At 39.6% G+C, this 11809-nt stretch overlaps 3 protein-coding genes across 3 annotated transcripts; all 3 read left to right on the top strand.

Annotated features, from left to right (window-relative positions):
- Positions 1-929: 929 nt before the first annotated feature.
- Positions 930-5016, top strand: LOC143009889 (uncharacterized protein C7orf57 homolog). The gene is made up of 7 exons (XM_076161985.1): positions 930-1128; positions 1678-1830; positions 1926-2022; positions 2488-2593; positions 2920-2984; positions 4114-4211; positions 4485-5016. Exons 1-7 carry the CDS (start codon positions 1098-1100, stop codon positions 4487-4489), a joined length of 555 nt encoding a protein of 184 aa, XP_076018100.1. The 5' UTR covers positions 930-1097; the 3' UTR covers positions 4490-5016.
- Positions 5017-7090: 2074 nt separating this feature from the next.
- On the top strand, positions 7091-9087 carry LOC143009903 (uncharacterized protein C7orf57 homolog). Its single transcript, XM_076162004.1, has 5 exons — positions 7091-7420; positions 7514-7610; positions 7774-7900; positions 8034-8086; positions 8471-9087. The coding sequence occupies exons 1-5, from the start codon at positions 7258-7260 to the stop codon at positions 8577-8579; spliced, it is 549 nt and encodes a 182-aa protein (XP_076018119.1). The 5' UTR covers positions 7091-7257; the 3' UTR covers positions 8580-9087.
- A 469-nt stretch (positions 9088-9556) lies between these two features.
- On the top strand, positions 9557-11711 carry upp2 (uridine phosphorylase 2). Its single transcript, XM_076162032.1, has 7 exons — positions 9557-9792; positions 9903-10017; positions 10116-10274; positions 10365-10479; positions 10580-10789; positions 10881-11027; positions 11310-11711. The coding sequence occupies exons 1-7, from the start codon at positions 9740-9742 to the stop codon at positions 11450-11452; spliced, it is 942 nt and encodes a 313-aa protein (XP_076018147.1). The 5' UTR covers positions 9557-9739; the 3' UTR covers positions 11453-11711.
- The last annotated feature ends 98 nt before the right edge of the window (positions 11712-11809 follow it).

Raw genomic sequence — 11809 nt, 5'->3', positions numbered from 1 at the left:
ATAAATTTATTTTTTTGTAAATAGCTTCATGTTCTCAAAATTAAATAAATACCAGTTAATTCTATTGCTATATGGCTGTATTTGTGTTAGCTGTGTGCAACCAGACTCACTCATACAAATCTACATTTTTAATAATTTGGGTGTTCATCTGTAGTAGACGTAGTATGTCTGCTTTTATACTGGAGAAAGAAATCAAGCCACTTCCGGTACCTATTATCACTATGGTATTGACTATGATCGATAATTAAAGGACCATAACGTTAAATTTCCTCTGCTTATGTTCCAACGGTGACCCGGGGAATGGAAACATACAATCATCTGTATATTTAATAACAGCTATGGCCAAGAAAAAGGAAATATTGATATTACTGTGCGTCTTCAAAGACATTTTCAACTTGGAATAATCTGTAATCACATTACATTACATTACATTACATTACGATCATTTGGCAGACGCTTTTATCCAAAGCGACTTACATTACATTTCATTACCACCCTTCGCAGAGGGGGGAGCAATTAAGGTTTCGGTGCACATGAATCGGTTCTTGATCATAACATCAATAAACTACGTGTTTAAATTAATTAAAATACATTTCTGCACAAATGCTGGTATTAATTTGATTCAATTATTATGACTCCAAATGGCATTCATACTATACTCTCATGATGAGTCTGATTAATATGAGGGTATCAAAGCCGATTATGATTAGTATTACTAATAGTTGTAACAGTCCGGAAGTAGGATGACGTCCGAAAGTCCTAAGTCACATAAATTGAACTATACTAATTCAGTTCATCTTATTCAACTTCATACACTTCCCTGGTCGCGTCGACGAATTAAATGAGATCCGTTCTACTTTCTTTGGTTCTATGTTTCCCATGCTGCGTTCCCGTCCAAGCCGTTTCCACGGGAACGCGGTCACGTTTCTAAACAGTTCACCTGCACATACACACACACACACACATACGCACAGCACATCCACACTCTGTTCTCCAAAATGCGTTCATAGTGAGTCAAATAGTTGTCGTACTTGTAACTTTGTTCTGGAGAGTAGTTAAGTGTCGAAATCTTCAGTAAAACAAGTCAACAAGTCAACATGGATAACGAGCTTCAACCGACAGCAGCAGGCGAGTACAACCCAACCGAGCTTCCATCCGCTCTAACCTGCCGCTAACTAGCTGTCCGGTGTCGTGGCGACGCTGCAAAGCTGCTAAAGAAAGATATAAACTTTATTTGTACTTATTTTCTGTCTTCACAACATTTTGCAATTTTAGAGGGATAGTATATCAGATGACTGCAGGCCCTAGTAACCACCCCCACGTCTCTTTATGCATGAGTGTCCGTGTACTAACTCAGTGGTTCTCAATTTGTGGGACGCGTTCCACCAGTGGTACTCCCTGTCAAAACCGCTGAAATCATTGGAAAAGATGTTATGGTGGCAGACTGTTCATAAATACAAAGAGCTTCATTAAAAAACCTTTTAAAAACTAATTATTGATTTTTTGGGAAAGGAAAATGTGTTTTTTATTTCATTATAGTTTTCCTTTAATTAAACAGTGCATGTGCTCAGAGGCCTTCCTCTGTCTTGATGACTTGCTGCCAGGTGGTACGTGTTTGGGTTTGCTCAGAGGTATTAAGACCACAGTTCTAACACTACTTTACATGTGTGATAACAGGGAACGATGGTGTGAGTGCTCCCATCTCCCAGATCCCTGGACTGAGCTCAGGGGTGAGTGAGCTCCCAGAGGAGAAGGTCCGTGGCCGCAGGACCGGAGTCCTGGATGATGACTCTGATTATATCAAACTTGCCAAACAAGGAGGACACAAAGGTAAAGACGTCCTCCTGCCTCACCGCCACGTCGCTCTGGATGATTAATAGACATTTTCTTGACATGTCTTCTTTCATTTCATCCTTCTTTATCAGGACTTTTATGGCATGAAGAAACTGTTGCTTCTCAAACTAATGCATATAAACCACCAGAGTGGTTCTGTCCTGCACCCGAGGAAAACACTGAGCCCAGGTATGACTGTAATATGCATCATGTTATCAGAATTTATCCTAACAAATTCTTATCATCCCTAATTTCGCTTTCCTTGAGTGTGTTTCCAGTCACCTATTTGTTGTATTTACTATCTATTCTCATTACATATAAGCTGCATTAGCTTTCATTTATTTGTTTAATGTTTTTAACTCTTCTAAATATATATATATATATTACTATCCCTTGTAGATTTTTTTTAGATGTTTTATTTCAGTTATTCTTGCATTTATTCATCTTGACTCATATGTTTGATGTTTTTATTAGTTTTAATGACTTTTATTAGTCAATTAGATAAATTAATAGTCGTTTAACCAAAAGCTTGCAAAGTTCTGTACAATACATCAGTTTATCAAAATCGACCACTATCACAATATTCAAGGATAGATTTCATATTCATATGTATGTATATGTATCATATGTATTTTCCACCGTCCCATTAAACAGTGAGGAGGAGAAAAGCCCAGGAGTCTTTCGTCAGCTCGAAGCCCCATTTGGGAACGACAACATGTCAGCTTGGGAGCGGGTTGATAGCCGCAATGGCAACGAGAAGGTAAGTAGAGACACACAGCAGCTGTACGTGCCAAAGCCTGTCTGTGTTCAATATCTAATGGGGACACATTGAAAGGAAACGTTTGGGAAGATAAAGAAGTTTGTGGATCTCTATGCTCCGCCTGTGTGTCTTTGTTTACATGCTGATTAGTTCTTACAGAGCTACTTTATTTAGCACTACTTTACTAACAATATTCACTTTTAAGCTGTCATGTAATGTCCAATCAGTGGTTCATTGTTTACCAAAGTGGCTGAAATAATGAGGGAAATATATAGTTTATATAGAACAAATACAACATAGTGTTATTTCTGCCTTTTGCTCAACAGCAGAACAATCAGATGGAGGATCTGTCACCCAACCAATATCAGCACATTGGCAAGTTCAAGAGGATGTAAGTTTCTGTGGTCACTGGGTGGCGCTGTTGTTCTGTATTATAGTCAGTGTTGGAGTCTTTGAGAAAACCAGATTCTTCATATGATAAGATTATACTCTATATGTCATTCATAACATTTCAAATAATATCAAGTTTTTTGGTGAATTAATCTTTTTTTTATTAAAGTATTTCAGATTTCTAGTATGCTTTCTTTTGTATTTTCTCAGAAATAACCTAACAATTTATCTATAGGACTTTTTGCTGTTAGTGTAGTTATTAATATTAATTAGTTATTAATTTAGTTATTTATTGATTTAGTTATTAAATTGTATGGGGGGTTTTCTAGAATTAAGAATTTCCCAGAAAGTTTCAAGCTTGACAGAAATAAATCACTGAAGCTGGTCAATAACCATTTTAATCAATAAACAAAGTTCTTATCAATCATTACTTCAGTAAGCAGGCCATTTGCGTGCTGTTGTGCTATAATGATTATGAGCTGTGTCATAATTTGCAGAGCTTATGTCAAAACAGTCATTCTAACATTACCACACATTAGCTAAATTGCGTCTAAGCGTTTGACCTTCTGTATATTTAAGTATGTTTTGAACGTAGATCACAGCCCACATGTTTCCAGTTGCAGTAACACAGCAGAAGTGCTTGTGGGCACAGTGAGGTCAATGTGACAGCACACAGGACAGAGTCAAAATAGCGGGATGTACATTTGAGTATTTGCTTTGGCTCACTGTCACTCTGTGGACATCCACACCGTGCAAAATCTCAATGACCTAGAATGAACACACACACACACTCAATGCAACAGGGACAGGAACACAAAGGCTTCATTCATTCTACCACGTAAACCAGATGTTGAAATGTTGTTTTGTTTGCTATCGTGCAGTACTTTTTAGATGTCGAAATCTGAATCTGAGGTTGAATGACCATAAAATCGGCGATTTCACTGAGAAAACAATTAAATATGATAATTGTAGCTGAAAAAAAACAGGACTGGCTTACAGATTTGGCTAAATTCAATGCTTAAACTTTTATTACAGCGATACACAAGTCTGTTGTCTTTCCTTTCAGGTTACATTCTCCTAATTTAGTCTCTGTCACATTTGGACTTTGAATCTTTGTTTTTTTCGCACAGAATGTTTGACAAGAAGGCAGCCCCTGTGGACATGTCCAGGCTGCTGAGCTTTGGATACGCTGGAGATGACACATCTACAGCCAACACAGATGTGTCCAGTAAGCAGCAGCTCTGAATCCACTTTGAGTTACAGGCCCCCTGTCAGAAAATCACATCAAGTCTAATGAAAGGAAATAAAGCAAAGCTGCTAAGTTTATGAGCCTCAGTATATGGGCCGGTATAATGACGGTCACAAAGTCTGAGATATGAAATTAGGACTTTAATAGCTTTGATCTGATTTTGGGAAACTTCATTTCTTTCCGGTTGAGTTGCATTATAAAGCTTGTCTTGTGAGTCCAGGTGATCTCATATGCATGTCTGTCTCTCACCAGGTTAGAGGACTGGCGGTGGAGACGAGGGTGCGCAGTCTTTCAACATACTTGGCATTGTCTCGTCTGTCTTCACCCGGTGACTCTGAGCCGCATCAGGCATAGTTTCAGTTGTGTAATTCATTGTGAAAACACTGAAGTCAAGCAAGACCTTGTTGTTTGAGCCTGTGTGGTGCCTCATGAACCTCAACGCAGGGATGTTGTAGTTATCTCTGGCATGTGTGTTTGTTTGGTTGTGCTGCTGTGTCTGTAATTGTTTTAAAGATTTTTTAAAAGAGAGTTTTGAATAAATTCAGTGATTGCAATCCTTGCATTATCTTCCTCACTTCTATCCTATATTTAGTTTGTAGACATTTTGTTGTTGAATTTTTCGTGATGCTATATAATAACTTGCAGAAATTGAAAGATGATCATAATCATGCATGAGGAAGCAGAGAAATGCATTGAACGCAGAGTAGACTGGCTCCTGAAGCCCATTCAGCTCATCAAGTCACTGCAAGTCACCTACACAAGCTGTATTACTGTATGTACTATTAACTGCATTAAAGTCTAAACTAAATTAACGTGGACATTGCGATTTGTAAAGTTGATTGCAACGTAAAACAGGAGAAATCGTGTTGAAGTTCAGTTTCATTTCACTGCTTTTAAAAGTTGGTAGTATAAATATTTGTCTAAACAATGAATAAGAAACATGATAAAGGCAATTCTGTGCAAAATAATAGAAGTTAAGATTTATTTTGTCTTTGTTTCTTTATTTTTTATATTACATACCAGGAGAGTGAAGTGGAAAGCAGCAGCATCATTAGTGCTGCGTGTGAAGGGCGTATAAACTGATTATTATGATGGACTGGAATGCTTAAATCCAGCTGCATGTCTCCATCAACCTAAACAATGCGTTTATTACTCCTTGACTGGACTTTTCTCTGGCCTGAGCTCAATACTACAGCTCATTGAAAACACTGCAACACGACTCCAAACTGAAACAACATATAGCTTCCCGTCAATGCCAGGGCCAATATCAAAGTCTTACTTTTAACTTACAAAATATTGCATAGCCTCCTTCTGTTATGTCTATCTAATCCTATAACCGCTGAAGTTCCTGCGCTCTAAGATCTCAGCTGGCAGGTTTAATAATAGATAGTGACTTGAGCTGTACTTTACTATTCTCTCCTTCTGGACTGTCCCACTGTCTTATATGATGCATGCATTGTACTTACTCTCTCCTGTGCTCCTACTAACCATCCTTCACTTTGAGAATCAGGGTCCTGGGCTGTTTTCCAGATCCAGTTGTCTTGGCTGCTGTGCTGTGTCCATGCCAGAAGGCTCCCCACCCCGGCAGGTCATTGAGTGGGTCAAACTAAATCCATCCACTATCCTGCTACACTGTCAGGATCCCTCTGCTGTTGCGGGCCTGTAAAGCCCTTTAAGACATTGTTTGTGATATGAGGCTTTACAAATAGATTTCACTTGATAACTATTCTAATGCAGTCATAATTCTCACTTTTACTTAAAGTGCTGAATAAATACATATAACCAGAAGCCCGACGTTTCAAATCCTTTCAAATTCAAATTGTCATCTCTGCTCAAAGGAGACGTTTCCAACAGTGCTTTGGTGATTTTGACACCACCAACAACAGCTGATGTTGATTACCTCATAGCTACTACATCCATGCAATGAAATAATTATGAAGGTCTGGACCTCAGTGACCTCATAGATGGCTGCGGCCATACAATGACATAAGAAGGAGATCCGGACCTTAATGACCTCATAGCTGGCAAGTCTGCTATTAAATACTTACCAAGAACTGGACATCAGTAACCTCATAGCTGCTACAGCTTTGCTATAAAATCATTACCCGGGTCCTACATTTGGACTTGGTTGACCTCATTGCAGCTATGGCCATGACAACACATTCACAATCTTTCTTCCATAATGCAGCCACGGTAAGTCAAATACATGTTGCGCTAGTAACTTTGTTTTAGAGAGTAGTAAGTGTCGAGACCTTTAGCTGTACAACCAACAATGAACATGAATAACAATTTTCCAACAACAGCAGGCCAGTACAACCCAAGCATTTCAGTTTGTCTACAGGGGAGGTGAAGGTGCTGCTAACAAGCTGGGAAGGGTTGGGGTCATGCTGATTAAGCTGTTAAAGGATAGAAACATTCTTTCTTTCACTCGTGCTTCCCAACTTTTTGCTGTACTAGAAGAATGGTATTTCAGATGACTAGTGTCTATGTGCCAACTCAGTGGTTCTCACTCTGTGTGTATGTGTACCACCAGTGGCATTTGCAGCGTCTCCTGTTGGAATACCAAATGACATCTGCAGATAATGGTTGAAATCTATGGAAATTCTGTACCAGTGGCAGACTAGTCACAAATAGAACTTTCATTAAGAAGAGCTTCATTAAGAAATAGATTTATGACAAATGACTTTCGATATACAGTGCATCTCAATAAGTTAGAAATTTGTGGAAAAGTTAATTTATTTCAGTAATTCAATTCAAAAAGTGAAATCATAGATTCATTACACACAAAGTGAAATATTTCAAGCCTTTCTTTGTTTTAATTTTGATGATTATGGCTTACAGCTCATGAAAACCCCAGATTCAGTATCTCAGAAAATTAGAATATTGTGACTTATGTATTTATTTTGGTTAAACAGTGCATGTGTGTAGAGGCTTTTCTCGGACTTGTTGCAGTTGCTGCCAGGTGGTACGTGTTTGGGTTTGCTCAGAGGACTGAGGACCACAGTTCTAACACTATTTTACATGTATGATAACAGGGAGCGATGGCATGAGTATTCCCATCTCCCAGATCCCTGGACTGAGCCCAGCGCTGAGGGAGCTCCCAGAGGAGAAGGTGCGTGGGCGCAGGTCAGGAGTCCTGGATGGTGACTCTAATTATACTAAACTTGCCAAACAAGGGGGACACAAAGGTAAAGACGTCCTCCTGCCTCACCGCCACGTCGCTCTGGAGGATTAATAAATGTTTTCTTTACATTTGTCTTCTTCATTTCATCCTTTATCAGGACTTTTAGGACAAGAACAACCCTTTACTTCTAAAGCTAATTGGTATAAACCACCAGACTGGTTTTGTCCTGCACCAGAAGAAAACAGTAAATCCAAGTATGACTAATCGTACTTACTAATGTATCAACTTATTAGAACAAATTCTAATTCTCTCTAGTTTCTTTTTGTTTTCAGTCATGGTTTCAAGAGGTTTAATTCTATTTTTCTCATCTTCCTTTGCACTCATATATAACACATTTATCATCGTCCCATTAAACAGTGAAGGGAGGGGAAGCCCAGGAGTCTATCCTCAGCTCCAAGCCCCATTTGGGAACGACAACATGTCAGCTTGGGAGCGGGTTGACACCAATGATGGCAATGAGAAGGATAGTAGAGACCCAAGAGCTGTAAGTGCCAAAGCCTGTCTGTGTTCAATATCTAATGGGGCCACCTTTCAAGGAAATGTCACTATAAAATGTAATAAACCAAGCATAGTTACTAACAATATTCACTTTTAAACTGTTGTGTAATTTCCAACAGCGCAACAACCAGACGGATGACCAAAATCCACACATCAGCAAATTCAAGAAGTTGTAAGTATCTGTGGTCACTGGGTGGCGCTGTTGTTCTCAGAGGTTTTTTTTGTAAATGTTTTTTTCTTTAAAAATAATATAATAATAATAGTACGTCTACTTCTTAGAATAAGTTAAGGTTTTTTCAAATTCTAGAATAACTCAGGACCTAGGACCTTTTCTGTGAATTATAGATTTATTTATTGAATTTCCTTGCAGTTGTATCGGATTTTTTGTAGAATCAAGAATTTTCAGAGCAAGTTTTAAAATAACGTTGCAATGAAGAAGATTCAGTGCTTAAACTTCATTACACTGTTAAAGTCTGTTGTCTTTCCTTCCAGGTTACACTCTCATAATTATAAATTTTCGTCACATTTGGACTTTGAATCTTTGGTTTTCTCACAGAAGGTTTGACAAGACGCCAGCTCCTGTCGACATGTCTAAGCTGCTGAGCTTTGGATACGCTGGAGATGACACAACTCCAGCCAAGGGGCTAAGAAGGCAGCGATTCTGACTCCACTTTGACTTCCACATTCAATCACAAAAGTCACATCAAGCGCATTGAATGTAACTAGAGCAAAGCTGCTAAGTTAATGAGCCTTAGCATATGGGCCTACATGATGAAATCATTGTCACAAAGCCTGAAATCTGAAACTATTACTCTTAATAGTAATGGTCTGATTTTTGGAATCTTATCTTTTCCTGCTGAGTTGCATTTTGAGTCCAAGTGATCTCATCAGATGTGCTGGTGGTGCCAAGGGTGCACAGTCTTTTTTACATACTTGGCATTGTCTCATGATTATCTCTCTGCATTGCATCAGACATTTACATAGTTTCAGATGAGTCAAAACACGGAATTCCAGCAAGACCTTATTTGTTGGGCCTGTGCGATGCCTCATTAACCTAATTAACAAGCAGGAAGGTTACAGTTAGTCTGTCTGTAATTCTATCATTTTATCCTGTTTGTTTGTGTTGCTGTGTCTGTAATTCTTTTTTTGAAACAAGTTTTGAATAAAATTCAGTGATTCAAATCCTTGCGTTATCCTTCTCACTTCTATCCCACAACTGGCAGGTGTTCCTAATAAAATGGCACCAGGTGTTTCAAATAAAATGGAGCCAGGTGTTCCTAATAAAATAGCAACTGGTGTTCCTAATATTATGACACGTCTGAAGTGCAATGTTACTGTCAAAGTAAATGATGGCAGTGACAGTGAACCTTTCTGTTACATATTGATTTGTGTTTCCTGTCATTATTGGAGGTTAGAGATGTCACATACTATCTCCCTGAGGCAAACAGCTGTATGTCATAACATGTATGTTGCTTCACATGTGTACAGATAAGTCATCAGACGCTGCAGACTCATAACAGACGTTTACGTCACACAGGTTGTTTTCAATACCGACGTGTTTTGCTGTATAGAGGCATATTGACAGATCATTTACCATGTGTTTGATCCTCGCTCTGTTTGTTTGGGGTTAGTGAATGTTTCTTTTTGGAAGGGACATGAGGATGAGACTCCTCTCTCTGGAGCCAATCAGAGAAAAAGGTCAGAGGTCAACACTATATCAACCCTGCAGCGAGACACAACTCCTATTGGAAAACAACAGAGACGTCTTTGTGGACATTTTACGGCAGAATATTTTAAGACATTTCTAACTTCAGCCTCTGCAGTCATGGCACCGATTCTTCTGAACTGTATGGGGAATGACCACAGCGAGTACATCCAGTGAGTACTTTGACAGATTGTTTGGGCTTAAAATGGCTTTGTAAGTGTATGTCCATTTATTGTTCAGTTCAGATAAAGTTTAGTAATGTGCTGTACTGTTGTGCCTTTAGAGAACAGGTCCAGGTGAAGAATCCCTACCTGGACACCATGGAGGAGGACATTCTCTATCACTTCAGCTTAGGCACCAAGACTCACAACCTTCCAGAAATGTTTGGAGATATTAAGGTTTGTGGGATTTTGGAGAGAAAACAGGTTTTGTGTTCAAAATTCCAAAATCTAGTTAACAAAGAGGTCACATCAGTCTGTCTATCTGTTTGCTATAGTTTGTGTGCGTTGGTGGCAGTGCAAACCGAATGAAGGCTTTTGCACAGTTCATGCACCAGGAGCTGAAACTGACTGGAAACCCAAAGGATCTCCAGGACATCTGTGAGGGAACTGACCGCTACTGCATGTATAAAGTGGGACCGGTGCTCTCCATAAGCGTAGGTGTTCCAATGCAAAATACTGGTGAAAAATATCATGTTTTTGAAGTAATGATAGTTAACTCTGACATCATCTCATCCTGACTGCAGCATGGCATGGGTGTCCCTTCAATCTCCATCATGCTACACGAGCTCATCAAACTGCTGCACCACGCCCAATGTCGCGACGTGGTCCTGTTTCGCCTCGGAACATCTGGTGGAGTTGGTAAGAACAAATCTTTGAAGATCGTAGAAACCATCCAGCTTTCGCTTATGGGTAATTTCGTTGAAAATGGAATGTTCCTGATGTAAAATGTCCTCCACAGGTCTGGCACCAGGGACAGTGGTGATCACAGACAAAGCGGTGGACTACTCCTTCCAGCCCAGGTACGAGCAGGTGGTCCTGGGTAAAGTTATCACCCGGAGCACTGAGCTGGATAAGGGAGTGGCCAAGGAGCTCCTGCAGCGCTCCTCTGAGCTCCCAAACCTTCCCACAGTGATTGGGAACACCATGTGCACCCATGATTTCTATGAAGGTACAAACAGCTGCTCATACTGGTGATCTTATTCATTATTCACTTTGTCCTTTTTGTCCCTGCACTTACAAATCCTTTTCCGTTCTTCTAGGTCAAGGCCGACTTGATGGAGCTCTGTGTTCCTTCTCACATGAGGAAAAACTGGAGTATCTGAGGAAAGCTCATGAGGCTGGAGTGAGGAATATTGAAATGGAGTCCACCGTTTTTGCTGCTATGAGCCGCGTCTGTGGCCTCAGAGGTATTCTTACCCTGATGTATTCTATTCTATAGTTCCAGTGTCAGTTTGACACTTGATGCTGCAGCTAAAGGTGTCCAGATTTGTGGATAAAAATACATTTCCCCAAGCCTACTATGGTGCTGGACAGTAAAGAAATAACTCCAAACGAAGGCACATACACATTTAAGTTAAACCCTGATTCAAAATAAGAGAGTCTTTTCTGAGGATGTGCAACCAGACAACCAGTCTATTTATCATATTTAGTAAGTAATTTACCGTCTCGTCTCCTTTCCCCTCTTTCAGCGGCTGTGATATGTGTTGCATTGCTGGATCGCTTTGAAGGAGACCAGATCACAGCTCCTCATGACGTCCTGGTTGAGTACCAGCAGAGACCTCAGGTCCTGGTGTCCCACTTTATCAAGAAACGCCTGGCGCAAGCCATCTGAGACCCTGCACCAGTCTCAGGCCCCCACCGAAGTGTGAAGTGTGTGTAGCTGTAAATGATGTGTCAATATGTGTATAAATTCAATATGTTAATATGTGCAGTAGACAGTTTATTTAAAAGGTTAGGAGAACTGTGTGATTTCTTACAATTATGTATAGTACTTATATAACATATTTAATACTTTGTTACATGTGTATGACGACACTAAAAGTGATTGGAATGAGCTTTTTGGATGTAGCAGCACTTTTATGATTTCTTCTGGTGCATTTTTGTGATTCCAGTGTATTTTAGGGTTAAACTGCTTTTACTTTAATGTAAACCTGTATGACGGGAGGCACATATGGATCGTTTTATATTG

Source organism: Genypterus blacodes, unplaced genomic scaffold (genome assembly GCF_046128005.1).
Source record: "Genypterus blacodes isolate CSIRO-AG114 ecotype Tasmania unplaced genomic scaffold, CSIRO-AGI_Gbla_v1 ptg000118l_1, whole genome shotgun sequence".
Taxonomy (NCBI): domain Eukaryota; kingdom Metazoa; phylum Chordata; class Actinopteri; order Ophidiiformes; family Ophidiidae; genus Genypterus; species Genypterus blacodes.
The sequence above is the reverse complement of the archived record's forward strand: the minus strand, read 5'-3'. Positions and strand labels throughout refer to the sequence as shown.

Excerpts from the sequence above, each read along its gene's own strand:
- upp2 (XM_076162032.1), top strand. The coding sequence starts at position 9,740 with ATGGCACCGATTCTTCTGAACTGTATGGGGAATGACCACAGCGAGTAC. Across the intron at positions 9,793-9,902 it reads GACCACAGCGAGTACATCCA|AGAACAGGTCCAGGTGAAGA; the intron begins GTGAGTACTTTG and ends TTGTGCCTTTAG. Across the intron at positions 10,790-10,880 it reads CACCCATGATTTCTATGAAG|GTCAAGGCCGACTTGATGGA; the intron begins GTACAAACAGCT and ends CCGTTCTTCTAG.
- LOC143009889 (XM_076161985.1), top strand. The coding sequence starts at position 1,098 with ATGGATAACGAGCTTCAACCGACAGCAGCAG. Across the intron at positions 1,831-1,925 it reads CAAACAAGGAGGACACAAAG|GACTTTTATGGCATGAAGAA; the intron begins GTAAAGACGTCC and ends CTTCTTTATCAG. Across the intron at positions 2,985-4,113 it reads ATTGGCAAGTTCAAGAGGAT|AATGTTTGACAAGAAGGCAG; the intron begins GTAAGTTTCTGT and ends TTTTTCGCACAG.
- LOC143009903 (XM_076162004.1), top strand. The coding sequence starts at position 7,258 with ATGATAACAGGGAGCGATGGCATGAGTATTCCCATCTCCCAGATCCCT. Across the intron at positions 7,421-7,513 it reads CAAACAAGGGGGACACAAAG|GACTTTTAGGACAAGAACAA; the intron begins GTAAAGACGTCC and ends ATCCTTTATCAG. Across the intron at positions 8,087-8,470 it reads ATCAGCAAATTCAAGAAGTT|AAGGTTTGACAAGACGCCAG; the intron begins GTAAGTATCTGT and ends GTTTTCTCACAG.